Here is a 13,863-nt window from a genome sequence, read left to right on the forward strand (position 1 = left end):
GGGTGGAGACAGACTCGGTGGGGGGGTGGAGACAGACTCGGTGGGGGCAGGGGGGAGATAAACTTGGGGGCGGGTGGAGAATGACATACTCGGGAGGGAGAGGGCTGAGATAGGGAGTGGGAGCGGAGGGACAGGGCGGGCAGACTCAGGCTGAAGTGAGAGTAGGAGAGGCTCAGCAAGGTGAAGGGACAAAGCAGACTGAAAGAGGGAGGGAGGGAGGGAAGTGCTACAGATCGAAGGAGGTGGTGTTTGAGGGGTGCGGATGGGATTGGGGTGTTGGTGGGTGTAGGAAGAAACAGACTGAAAGGCGAGGAGAGAGGACAGGCAGGCATAAAGCTTGAGAGGGGAGAGGAAAGAGACAGAGGAGACGGGAGGGAGTAGAGAGACAACAGGCAGCCAGAGGGGGAAGAGAGAGACATAGGAGAGGGGTGGGGAGTGGAAAGAGGATGCAGACAAAGGGGGAGAGAGAGGGAGATGGGAGGTGAGAGGAAACAGAGGTGGGGAGGGAGAGGAGGATGGAGACAGACAGGAAAGGGAAGGGGAGAGGAGATGCAAAGCAACAGCAGAGTTTCAAAAGGAAGGGGGAGACACCGCGGTGAGGGCAGGAGAATCAGTCACATGGAGCAGTAACACACCAATTAACCAGTTTATTCAGTCACAACATGAGAGATAAGTAAATTATACAGAGGCACAGGCCTTTAACAGCAGAAGGGGCAATGAGGTGAACAGTCAGGAATGGAACAGCCTCAGCTCTCTCCCGTGGACTGGGATCAGCCACGGAAACATTGCACCTCCATAGCCACCCTGCACACATCAGTCGATGTGAAGCAACAGCAGGCTATTCCGCCACAAAGAGCCTCACACCCGCGGCCAACAAGGAGAATTTGGCCAATGCCAAGATTCCCCGAGGGCCGGGGGGAGTTAATCCCTCTGTACCCTGACCCCCTTTGCTCCTCTATCTGCAGGGGTGGGTGGACGGGAACCTGAGCTTAATGGGAGTCCCAACCGTCCTAGCGTATTATAGTTTTGCATGAAACGGACCTCAAGGCCCAAGCCCCTCAAAACTCAAGGGAGGAGGCGGTCAAGCTTTGAGAGCAATATGACCGGCCAAATCCAGGTCGTCAGGGAGATGGGAGGTCGGGTCAAATTTGCCTCCTGCTGTCTGTGGTGATCATAGTCCTCCCAGGCAGGCTCCTGTTACATTAGGTTGGGCACAACCAGGTGCCAGGTGGGCCAGTTTCAGTAACGCAGGGCCCTCCTGCCACCAGGCCTGTAGAATTGGCCACGTCTCTCCTTGGGCCTCTTCTGCTGGGCCAACATTCCTAACACTGGGCCTGTTCCAGTAGTGCGGGACCCTCTTGGCACCGGGCTGTTCCAGAAGGGCAAGTCCACTAACTCTGGGCTTGTTAAACTACACTAGGCCCCCGCTGGCACTGGTTTGATCCAGGAACCAGATCCTCCTGGTACTGGGCCTGTTCCAGGAGGAAGGGCGCCTCCTGCCACTCGGTCTGTTGCAGTAGGCCGGGCCTCTCCTGACATTGGGCCTGCTGAAGTAGGCTGGGGTCCTTCTGGCATTGGTGTCTGTTAGAGTAGGCCAGGGCCCTCCTAACTCTGGGCCTGTTTCAGTAGGCCAGGGCCCTCCTGGCAATGGGCCTGTTCCAGCAGGCTGGGGCCCTCCTAATTCTGAGCCTGTTTCATAGGCTGGGGCCCGCCTGGCACTGGGCCTGTTATAGCACGTGGGACCCCTCCTATCTCTGGGCCTGTTCCAGGAGGCCAGGGCCCTCCTAACTAGGCTTGTTACAGAAGGTGGGGCCCTCCTAATTCTGGGCCTGTCCCAGTTGGCCTGGACCCTCCTGGAACTGGGACTGTTCCAGTGGGCCGAAGCCCTCCTGGCACTGGGCCTGTTCCAGTAGGCTGGGGCCCTCCTGGCACTGGGTCTGTTAAAATAGGTCGGCTGGATCCCTTATGGTGCTGAGCCTGCTACAGTAGGCCGGGTCCCTCTTAACGCTGGACATGTTACGGAAGGCTGGAACCCTTGGTCGCTGAGCCTGCTACAGTAGGCCGGGCCCCTCCTTGGCTCGCTGGGCCTGGTAGTTCTTCAAGCTCCGCTTGGGGGGGTTGAGGGTGGGGCCCAGCCCTGGCCTCTTCTTGCCGCTCCTGGGCTTGGGTTCCTCGCCGCCGCCGCCATTCTCCTGGGGCCGCGACCCCGCCAGCGGCCTGGGGGCGCCCGACTCGGGGTTGTAGGTCGGCAGGTCGCTGTCGTGGGCGAACTTGCAGTTGCTGCCGTAGCGACAGCGGCCATCCTTGCGGTAGGCCAGGCAGATCTTCCGGCCCCCGTCCTCCTCGGTCCTGACGGGGGCCGTCAGCCTCACGTGCTTCTCCAGCAGGCTCAGGCGCTCGTGGCGCTCCCGGGCAAAGGGGTTGGCGAAGACCCCCACGTGGCCCCGGCCTGCCTCCAGCTCCGGCGGCGGGAGCTTGAGGGCCGAGGCCTCCTGGGGCTCCCACGTCGGTTTCCCCTGGACGCTGCCCTCGCCGCGCTCCTCCTTGCTCCCGGACTCCCCGGCCGGCAGCTCCTTCAGCCTGGATGCTGCGCTCCCTGGGGACCTGCGATTAAAACAGAGGAGGGAGGAAAACGGTTCAGAAGCAGAAGTTACTCCAACCACAGTGAGGACGGCACCTTTGAATCAAGAGCAGGCAAGTTTCTCAACAATCATCCGTCACAGAACCTCACAGTGCAAAAGATGCCCTTCGGCCCATCAAGTCTGCACCGACACGTGAGAAACACTTGACCTACCTACCTAATCCCATTTACCAGCACTTGGCCCACAGCCTTGAATGTTGTGATGTGCCAAGTGCTCATCCAGGTACTTTTTAAAGGATGTGAGGCAACCCACCTCCAGCACCCTCCCAGGCAGCGCATTCCAGACCCTCACCACCCTCTGGGTAAAAAAAGCTTTTCCTCACATCCCCCCTAAACCTCCTGCCCCTCACCTTGAACTTGTGTCCCCTCGTGATTGACCCTTCAACTAAGGGGAACAGCTGCTCCCTATCCACCATGTCCATGCCCCTCATAATCTTGTACACCTCGATCAGGTCACCCCTCAGTCTTCTCTGCTCCAACAAAAACAACCCAAGTCTATCCAACCTCTCTTTGTAACTTAAACGTTTCATCCCAGGCAACATCCTGGTGAATCTCCTCTGCACCCCCTCCAGTGCAATCACATCCTTCCTATAATGTGGCGACCAGAACTGCACACAGTACTCCAGCTGTGTCCTCACCAAGGTTCTGCACAACACCAACATGACCTAAGATAAAAACAAAAAACTGCGGATGCTGGAAATCCAAAACAAAAACAAAATTACCTGGAAAAACTCAGCAGGTCTGGCAGCATCGGCGGAGAAGAAAAAAGTTGACGTTTCGAGTCCTCATGACCCTTCAACAGAACTGAGTGAATATTAGGAGAGGGGTGAAATACTAACCGGTTTAAGGTGGTGGGGGTGGGGGGAGAGAAGTGGGGGGGGGTGTGGTTGTAGGGAAAAGCAAGCAGTGATAGAAGCAGATAATCAAAAGATGTTACAGGCAAAAGAACAAAGAGGTGTTGAAGGTGGTGATATTATCTAAATGAATGTGCTAATTAAGAATGGAGGGCGTGACATTAGTCGTCTCAATTTCTCTGCTCCTCTCACCCATTCTAATCTGTCTCTCTCTGAACTTACTGAACTCCGTTCTCTCAGGTCCAACCCCAACATTGTCATCAAACCCGCTGACAAGGGTGGTGCTGTTGTTGTCTGGTGCACTGACCTCTACCTCATGGAGGCTGAGCGTCAACTCGCAGACACTTCCTCCTACCTCTCCATGGACCCTGACCCCACCACTGAACATCAAGCCATTGTTTCCAGGACTATCACTGACCTCATCTCCTCTACGGATCATCCTCCCACAGCTTTCAACCTGATAGTCGTCCAACCTTGGACAGCCCGCTTCTACCTCCTACCCAAAATCCACAAACAGGACTGTCCCGGCAAACCGATCGCGTCAGCCTGTTCCTGCCCCATGGAACTCATTTCTCGTTATCTTGACTCTCTTCTCTCTCCCCTTGTCCAGTCCCTTCCCACCTACATCCGTGATTCCTCTGACACCTTACGTCACATCAACAATTTCCAGTTCCCTGACCCCAACCGCCTCCTCTTCACCATGGACGTCCAATCCCTCTACACCTCCATCCCCCACCGGGATGGTCTGAGGGTCCTTATCTTTTTCCTCGAACAGAGGCCCGAACAATCCCCATCCACCACTACTCTCCTCCGTCTGGCTGAACTTGTTCTCACACGGAACAATTTCTCCTTTAACTCCTCTCACTTCCTCCAAATAAAAAGTGTGGCTATGGGTACCCGCATGGGCCCCAGCTATGCCTGTCTCTTTGTGGGGTATGTGGAACATTCCTTGTTCCAGTCCTACTCCGGCCCCCTTCCACAACTCTCTCTCCGGTACATCGATGATTACTTCAGTGCTACTTCATGGTTTCTTCGGGACCTGGAAAAATTTATTAATTTTGCTTCCAATCTCCACCCCTCCATCATTTTCACATGGTCCATCTCTGACACTTCCCTTCCCTTCCTTGACCTCTCTGTCTCAATCTCTGGTGATAGACTGTCCACCAATATCCATTACAAGCCTACCGACTCCCACAGCTACCTCGACTACAGCTCCTCACACCCCGCTTCCTGTAAGGACTCCATCCCATTTTCTCAGATCCTTTGCCTCCGTCGCATCTGTTCTGATGATGCTACCTTCAAAAACAGTTCCTCTGACATGTCCTCCTTCTTCCTTAACCGAGGTTTTCCACCCACAGTGGTTGACATGGCCCTCAACCATGTGCGGCCCAACTCCCGCGCATCTGCCCTCACGCCTTCTCCTCCCTCCCAGAAACATGAGAGGGTCCCCCTTCTCCTCAATTATCACCCCACCAGCCTCCGCATTCAAAGGATCATCCTCCGCCATTTCCGCCAACTACAGCATGATGCCACCACGAAACACATCTTTACTTCACCCCTTCGGCGGCATTCCGTAGGGATCGTCCCTCCAGGACACCCTGGTCCACTCCTCCATCACCCCCTACTCCTCAACCCCCCTACGGTACCTACCAATGCAAATGCAAAAGATGCAACACCTGCCCCTTCACTTCCTCTCTCCTCATCATCCAAGGGCCCAAACACTCCTTTCAAGTGAAGCAGCCTTTCACTTGCATTTCCCCTCACTTCGTCTACTGCATTTGTTGCTCTCAATGCGGTCTCCTCTACATTGAAGAGACCAAACGCAAACTGGGCGATCGCTTTGCAGAACACCTGCAGTCTGTCCGCAAGAAAGACCCAAACCTCCCTGTCGCTTGCCATTTTAACACTCCACCCTGCTCTCTTGCCCATGTCTGTCCTTGGCTTGCTGCATTGTTCCAGTGAAGCCCAACGCAAACTGGAGGAACAGCACCTCAACTTCCGACTAGGCACTTTATAGCCTTCCGGATTGAATATTGGATTCAACAACTTTAGATCTTGAACTCCCTTCTCCATCCCCACCCCCTATCCGTTTCTTCCCATTCCTTTTGTTTTTTCCATAATTTATTTAGATTTTTCTTTTCCCACCTATTTCCATTATTTTTAAATCTTTATCTTTTATGCCCTGTTAGTCTTTCCACTCCACCCCCACTAGAGCTGTACCTTGAGTGTCCTGCCATCCATTCTTAATTAGCACATTCGTTTAGATATCACCACCTTCAACACCTTTGTTCTCTTGTCTGTGACATCTTTTGATTATCTGCTCCTATCACTGCTTGCTTGTCCCTACAACCACAACACCCCCCCCCCACAACTTCTCTCCCCAAACACCCCCACCACCTTAAACCAGCTTATATTTCACCCCTCTCCCCTAATATTACACAGTTCTGTTGAAGGGTCATGAGGACTTGAACCGTCAACTTTTTTCTTCTCTGCCGATGCTGCCAAACTTGCTGAGTTTTTCCAGGTAATTCAGTTTTTGTCCAACATGACCTCCCTACTTTTGTAATCTATGCCTCAACTGATAAAGGCAAGTGTCCCATCTGCCTTTTTGACCACCCCACTAACATTTCCCTCCGCCCTAAGGGATCTGTGGACACACACACACCAAGGTCCCTTTGTTCCTCAGAACTTCCTCGTGTCATGCCATTCAGCTAACATCACAGACAAATGAGAAACGCAAAATACCGCAGGTGCTAGAAATTCGAAAGAAAAAGAACAAAACACTGCGAGCACTAAGGATCTGGGTGTCCTCGTGCATGAATCGCAAAACATTAGTATGCAGGTACAGCAGGTAACTGGGAAAGCTAATAGCATGTGATGATTTATTGTGAGGGGAATCGATTACAAAAGTAGGGAGGTTATGCTTCAGTTGTACAGGGCACTAGTGAGACCACTTTGGGAGTACTGTGTATAGTATTGGTCACCTTATTTAAGGAAGGATGTAAATGTGTTGGAAGCAGTTGAGAGGAGGTTTACCAGGCTAGTAACTGGAATGGGTGGGTTGTCTTATGGGGAAAGGTTGGACAGGCCAGGCCTGTATCCACTAGAGTTCAGAAGAGCGAGAAGCGATTTGATTGAAACGCACAAGATCCTGACGGTTCTTGACAAGGTGGATGTGGAGAGGATGTTTCCTCTTGTGGGAGAAACTAGAACTAAGGGGTCACTGTTTAAAAATAAGGTGTCACCCATTTAAATCGGAGAAGAGGCAATTTTTTTTTTTCTCAGAGGGTTGAGACTCTTTGGGGCTCTCTTCTTAAAAAGGCTGTGGATAGATTGCTGGCAAGCAAGGTGGGCGGGACAATAGGTTATCAAGGGGTAGGTGGGATACAGATTTGAAGTTACTATCAGGTCAGCCATGATCTTATGAAATGGCAGAGCAGGCTCGCGGGGCCGAATGGCCTACTCCTGTTCCTTGTTCGTATGGACCTGAAACTTCACCTCTCTCTCTCTCCCACCCCCCTCACACACATACACACACACACACACATACACACAGCAGATGCTTCATGAATTGCTGATTATTTGAAGCATTCTCTGTTCGTTATGGCATTGCCGTTTTTGGGGTCTTGTTGATATATTTCCTACGTTTACAGCAATGAATACAAATTCTACGAGTACCACTTTGGTGTGGAAGCACTTTGGATGCCCCAAGGTTGTGAAATATCTGATATAGGGAGAGAACTGTCTCCTCAGGGGCTTGGAAACCACAGGGAAGACAGTGGCATAGTGGTAATGTCACTGGGCTAGTAATCCAAAGTTCCTGGCTAATGCTCTGGAGGCATGGGTTCAAATGCTACCATGGTAGTAGGTAGAATTTAAAGGCAATTAATAAAATCTGGTGTTTAAAAACCAATCCCAGGAATGGATACCATTGCTGAGGAAGGAAGGACACATGTCAAAGATTTCACTCCAGCACTCATCAGGACACATATGCAAGGATACCAAATATAAGGGGAAAACAATAATTTATACTGTTTGTGAAGAGAGTGCTGATTAGTAGTTGGCATGTGGACTCTGGTAGAGGCATGGCCAAGGAGAATGCACCAGTGATGCTGACAGACAGTTAACTGCCAAGCAATGTTTGAAATTTAAAAGAGGCAGCTCAACCCTGATTGGCCCTTAAGGCCTCAAGTTCTGCACATGAAACCAGTGCTGGTCATCGTTAAAACCCCACTGATTCATTAATGCCCCGGTGGGGGGGGGGGGAGGGGGGGAATCTGCCAGCCTTAACCGATCTGGCCTACATGTGGCTCCACGCCCACAGCAATGTGGTTGGCTCTTAACTGCCCCCTGAAATGGCACAGCAAGTCACTCAGTTCAAGGGCAATTACAGATAAGTTGCCTTGCCAGCAATATCCAGATCCCATGAAATAAGGAGGCACCCAGGTCGACACCTTCTCCTCCACATGAGGAGAGTCCTTATGTTCTCTCCCTGAGTAAGAGGTTCCATTACTTTTCCACTTTGAGATGATTAGTTTATTCACCAGCCAGCAGGAGGCCCTACACCACTCCCATTCCACACTGTCCCTCAAGCAGTGTCCACACAGTGCCCCCTCCGCACTGTTCTCCCCTGTCCCATTGCTGTTCTCACCCTCCCCCTCTGTCTTTCTGCTGCTTTCTCCCCGTAAAGACTTCCTGCTGCTCTCTCCCTACCCCCCGTCCTCCATTGCTCTCCCTCCCCCCAGTCCACCACCTGCTCTCTCCCTCCCCGCTCCCTCTAACCCCGCTGTTCTCTCCCTCGCCCACAAGGTCCTCCCGCTGCTCTCTCCCTTCCTGTTATCCTCCACTGCTCTCTCTCTCCCACACCAGTTCCCCCGTTCTTTCCCTCCCCATGCTCTCTCCCTCTCCGCACTGTCCTATCCCTGCTCTTTTCCTCCTGCCATCCTCCTGCTGCTCTCTCTCTCTTTCCCCCGCCCTCCCCCCCACTACTCTACCCCTGCTCTCTCCCTCCCTGTCCATCCACTGCTCTCTCCCACTCCCCCGCCCTCAACCTGCTCTCTCCCTCCCTCCCCGCCCTCCCCCTGCTCTCTCCCTCCCACCCCGCCCTCCCCCTGCTCTCTCCCTCCCTCCCCGTCCTCCCCCTGCTCTCTCCCTCCCTCCCCGTCCTCCCGCTGCTCTCTCCCTCCCTCCCCGTCCTCCCGCTGCTCTCTCCCTCCCTCCCCGTCCTCCCGCTGCTCTCTCCCTCCCTCCCCGTCCTCCCGCTGCTCTCTCTCTCCCTCCCCGTCCTCCAGCTGCTCTCTCCCTCCCTCCCCGTCCTCCCGCTGCTCTCTCCCTCCCTCCCCGTCCTCCCCCTGCTCTCTCTCTCCCTCCCTCCCCGTCCTCCCCCTGCTCTCTCTCTCCCTCCCTCCCCGTCCTCCCCCTGCTCTCTCCCTCCCTCCCTCCCCGTCCTCCCCCTGCTCTCTCTCTCCCTCCCTCCCCGTCCTCCCCCTGCTCTCTCTCTCCCTCCCTCCCCGTCCTCCCCCGGCTCTCTCTCTCCCTCCCTCCCCGTCCTCCCCCTGCTCTCTCTCTCCCTCCCTCCCCATCCTCCCGCTGCTCGTTCTCTCCCTCCCTCCCCGTCCTCCCCCTGCTCTCTCTCTCCCTCCCTCCCCGTCCTCCCCCTGCTCTCTCCCTCCCTCCCTCCCCGTCCTCCCGCTGCTCTCTCCCTCCCTCCCCGTCCTCCCCCTGCTCTCTCTCTCCCCCTCCCTCCCCATCCTCCCCCTGCTCTCTCCCTCCCTCCCTCCCCGTCCTCCCGCTGCTCTCTCCCTCCCCCTGCCCTCCTGCTGCTCTCTCCTTCCACTCATCCTCCCCCTGCTCCCTGCCTCCCTTCATGTCCTCCTGCTGCTCTCCCGCTGCTTCCTCGCACTCCTCTCCTCCTGCTGCTCTCTACCCCTCCCGCCACTCCTCCCCCTGCTCTCTGCCTCCCCCTCGCCTACCCCTGCTCTCTCCCTCCACTCATCCTCCCACTGCTCCCTGCCTCCCTCCACGTCCTCCCCCTGCTCTCCTGCTGCTTCCTCACACTCCTGTCCTCCCGCTGCTTTCTCTGCCTCCCCCTGCATCTGTCTCCGCGCAATCCTATCTTTGCACTCTCCCTCCCTCCCTGCCCTCCCCATGCTCGTTCCCTCCCCATCCTCCAACTGCCCACTCCCTACCCAGCCTCTCCCAGCCTCTGCTCTCTCCCTCTCTCCACTCTTCCTCCCTCTCCCCCCCCCCCCCCCAACCGCTGCTCTCTCCCTCTCCCTACTGTCCTACCCCTGCTGTCTCCCTCCACAGTGCACCCCTTGGTCACTCACTCACCTGCTCTCTCCCTCCCATGTCCTTCGCCTGCTGCCTCTCTCCTGCAGGTGCACTCTCCCTCCCTGCACTCTCTGTTCTCTCCATCCCCTGCTCTATCCCACCCTCTCTCCTCCCGCTGCTCTCACCCCACACTGTCCTCCCGCTGCTCTCACCCTCATCCCACTATCCCCCGGCTGCTCCACCCCACTGCACTCTCCCTCTCCCTGATCTCTCGCTGCGCTCTCGTTTTCCTGCTGATCTCGCTCCCTCCTCATCTGCTCCGGCTGCTCTCTCCACCTTCCTACCCTTGTACTCCCGCTCCCCCATACTCACGCTGCTCTCTCCCTCCCCCAATCCACCCACTGCACTCTCCCTCTCCTCACTGTCTCACCACTGCTCTCTCCCTCCCTCCTGTCCTTCCCCTGCTCTCTCCCTCCCCCGTCCTTCGCATGCTCCTGCCATGTCCTCCCTCTGCTCTCTCCTTCCCTCTGTTCTACCCCTGCTCTTGCCTTATAAGACCAGAAGACATAGGAGCAGAAATTAGGCCATTCGGCCAATCGAGTCTGCTCCGCCATTCAATCATGGCTGATAAGTTTCCCAACTCCATTCTCCCGCCTTTTCCCTGTAACCTTCCCTCCTGTCTTCCCCCTGCTCTCTCCCTCACCCCATCTTCCTACACTTGCTCTCACTCTCCCCCATACTTATGCTGCTCTCTCCCTCTCCCCATTGTCTAAAACTTGCTGTCTCCCTCCCATGTGCCCACTGCTCTCACTCCCTCTCCTCACTATCCCAACATTGCTCTGTCCCTCCCAGTCCCTCGGATGCCCTCTCCCTCTCCCCTGTCCTTCCATTGCTCCCACCCTCTCCCAGGTCCTTCCACTGCTCCCTCCCAGGTCCTTCCACTGCTCCCTCCCAGGTCCTTCCACTGCTCCCTCCCAGGCCCTTCCACTGCTCTCTCCCATGTCCTTCCACTGCTCTCTCCCTCCCCCCATCTGCAGCTGCTCTCTCCCGATCCCCGCTATCCCATATCTGCTCTGTCTCACCCAGTCCATCCCCTGCTCTCTCCCTCCCGCCATGTCCTTCCCCTGCTCTCTCCCTCGCTGTCCTTCCCATGCTCTCACCCTGTCCACTGTCCTTCCATTGTTCTCTCCCTCCCCCTGTTCTCTCCCTCTCCCTCCCCAACCGTCCCATGAATTCTCCCTCTCCCATCCTTCCCCTGCTCTCTCCCTCTCCCCATCCTCCCCTGCTCTCTCCCTCTCCCCGTCCTCCCCTGCTCTCTCCCTCTCCCCGTCCTCCCCTGCTCTCTCCCTCTCCCCTGCCTTCCCCTGCCCTCTCCCTCTCCCCTGCCTTCCCCTGCCCTCTCCCTCTCCCCTGCCTTCCCCTGCCCTCTCCCTCCCCTTCCCCTGCCCTCTCCCTCCCCTTCCCCTGCCCTCTCCCTCCCCTTCCCCTGCCCTCTCCCTCCCCTTCCCCTGCTCTCTCCCTCCCCTTCCCCTGCTCTCTCCCCTGTCCTTCCCCTGCTCTCTCCCCTGTCCTTCCCCTGCTCTCTCCCCTGTCCTTCCCCTGCTCTCTCCCCTGTCCTTCCCCTGCTCTCTCCCCTGTCCTTCCCCTGCTCTCTCCCCTGTCCTTCCCCTGCTCTCTCCCCTGCTCTCTCCCTTGCTCTCTCCCCTGCTCTCTCCCCTGCTCTCTCCCCTGTCCTTCCCCTGCTGCCTCTCCCCTGTCCTTCCTCTGCTCTCTCCCCTGTCCTTCCCCTGTCCTTCCCCTGCTCTCTCCCCTGTCCTTCCCCTGTCCTTCCCCTGCTCTCTCCCCTGTCCTTCCCCTGCTCTCTCCCCTGTCCTTCCCCTGCTGCCTCTCCCCTGTCCTCCCTCTGCTCTCTCCCCTGTCCTTCCCCTGCTCTCTGCCTCTCCCCTGTCCTCCCCTGCTCTCTCCCTTTCCCCCCGAACTGTCCGCCCTTCCCGGTCCACCCGCTCCCCCTGGCTCGCTACCTGGGCTTGCTGCTGCCGGGCTCTGTCCCGCTCTGCCTCTCCGCCTCGCCTTCACTCTCCGACGAACCATAATCAGCTACGAGGGCAGCCATGTTTCCTCCGGAGCCTGTGCTTCCGGACCCGCCCCCTTGATTCTAATCCCGCCCAGATAAAGCGTCACCGTTCTGACCCCGCCCATTGCTGCTAAACCCGCCCCCTGGTTCCAATCCCCGCCCAGATTAGCGTCGCGGCTCTGACCCCGCCCCACCTGCTAAACCCGCCCCCTGGTTCCCGAAACCAAAACAAAAATAAGAGCTGGAAAAACTCAGCAGGTCTGGCAGCATCTGCGGACGGGATCACAGTTAACGTTGAGAGTCTGTATGACTCTTCAACATAACTAAGGAAAAATAGAAGAGAGGTGAAATGTAGATGAAAAACAAAAAAACTGCGGATGCTGGAAATCCAAAACAAAAACAGAATTACCTGGAAAAACTCAGCAGGTCTGGCAGCATCGGCGGAGAAGAAAAGAATTGACGTTTCGAGTCCTCATGACCCTTCAACAGAACTGAGTGAATATTAGGAGAGGGGTGCAATATAAGCTGGTTTAAATTGGGGAGGGGGTGGTTGTGGGGGTGGGGTGGGGGGTGGGGTTTGGGTGGGGGGAGAGAAGTGGTGGGGGGGTGGTTGTGGTTGTAGGGACAAGCAAGCAGTGATAGGAGCAGATAATCAAAAGATGTCACAGACAAAAGAACAAAAGAACACAGGTGTTGAAGGGGGTGATATTATCTAAATGAATTTGCTAATTAAGAATGGATGGCAGGGCATTCAAGGTACAGCTCTAGTAGGGGTGGGGTGGAAAGGCTAGCAGGGCATACAAGATTTAAAAATAATGGGATTAGGTGGGAAAAGAAAAATCTATATAATTTATTGGAAAGAACAAAAGGAAGGGGGAAGAGACGGAAAGGGTGTGAGGATGGAGGAGGGAGTTCAAGATCTAAAGCTGTTGAATTCAATATTCAGTCTGGAAGGCTGTAAAGTGCCTAGTTGGAAGATGAGGTGCTGTTCCTCAAGTTTGCTTTGGGCTTCACTGGAACAATGCAGCAAGCCAAGGACAGACATGTGGGCAAGAGAGCAGGGTGGAGTGTTAAAATAGCAAGCGACAGGGAGATTTGGGTCTTTCTTGCAGACAGACCGCAGGTGTTCTAAAAGCAGTCAACCAGTTTCCATTTGGTCTCACCAATGTAGAGGAGACCGCATTGGGAGCAATGAATGCAGTAGACTAAGTTGGGGGAAATGCAAGTGAAATGCTGCTTCACATGAAAGGAGTGTTTGGGCCCTTGGATGGTGAGGAGAGAGGAAGTGAAGGGGCAGGTGTTGCATCTTCTGCGTGGGCATGGAGTGGGGACATAGGTAGGGGTTGAGGAGGAGTGGACCAGGGTGTCCCGGAGGGAACAATCCCTATGGAATGCTGCTGGGGTGGGGGGGGGGGGGTGTGAAAGGAAGATGTGTTTGGTGGTGGTATCATGCTGTAGTTGGCGGAAATGGCGGAGGATGATCCTTTGAATGTGGAGGCTGGTGGAGTGATAAATGAGGACAAGGGAGATCCTCTCATGTTTCTGGGAGGGAGGAGAAGGCGTGAGGGTGGATGCGTGGGAGATAGGCTGCACACAGTTGAGGGCACTGTCAACGACCATGGCTGGAAAACCTCAGTTAAGGAAGAAGGAGGACATGTCAGAGGAACTGATTTTGAAGGTAGCATCATCAGAACAGATGTGACGAAGGTGAAGGAACTGAGAGAATAGGATGGAGTCCTTACAGGAAGCGGGGTGCCAGGGGCTGCAATCGAGGTAGCTGTGGGAGTCGGTAGGCTTGTAATGGATATTGGTGGACAAGCTATCAACAGAAATTGAGACAGAGAGGTCAAGGAAGGGAAGGGAAGTGTCAGAGATGAACCATGTGAAAATGATGGAGGGGTGGAGATTGGAAGCAAAATTAATAAATTTTTCCAGGTCCCGATGAGAGCATGAAGCATAACCGAAGTAATCATCGATGTACCGGAGAAAGAGTTGTGGGAGGGGGCCGGAGTAGGACTGGA

The 13,863-nt window shown here is 55.4% G+C and overlaps 1 protein-coding gene across 1 annotated transcript; it reads right to left on the reverse strand.

Annotated features, from left to right (window-relative positions):
* Positions 1 to 638: 638 nt before the first annotated feature.
* si:ch211-113e8.11 lies at positions 639 to 11,904 on the reverse strand. Its single transcript, XM_041173982.1, has 2 exons — positions 11,790 to 11,904; positions 639 to 2,604 (listed from the first exon to the last, which is right to left on the reverse strand). The coding sequence occupies exons 1-2, from the start codon at positions 11,879 to 11,881 to the stop codon at positions 2,052 to 2,054; spliced, it is 645 nt and encodes a 214-aa protein (XP_041029916.1). The 5' UTR covers positions 11,882 to 11,904; the 3' UTR covers positions 639 to 2,051.
* Positions 11,905 to 13,863: the final 1,959 nt, after the last annotated feature.

This window comes from Carcharodon carcharias, chromosome 24 (assembly GCF_017639515.1).
Source record: "Carcharodon carcharias isolate sCarCar2 chromosome 24, sCarCar2.pri, whole genome shotgun sequence".
Lineage (NCBI taxonomy): Eukaryota > Metazoa > Chordata > Chondrichthyes > Lamniformes > Lamnidae > Carcharodon > Carcharodon carcharias.

What these genes read in the sequence shown, in the direction of transcription:
- si:ch211-113e8.11 (XM_041173982.1), bottom strand. Translation starts at nt 11,881, where the DNA reads ATGGCTGCCCTCGTAGCTGATTATGGTTCGTCGGAGAGTGAAGGCGAG. An exon ending in CCCGGCAGCAGCAAGCCCAG is followed by an intron (nt 2,605 to 11,789) that starts GTAGCGAGCCAG and finishes TTTTAATCGCAG; the next exon opens with GTCCCCAGGGAGCGCAGCAT.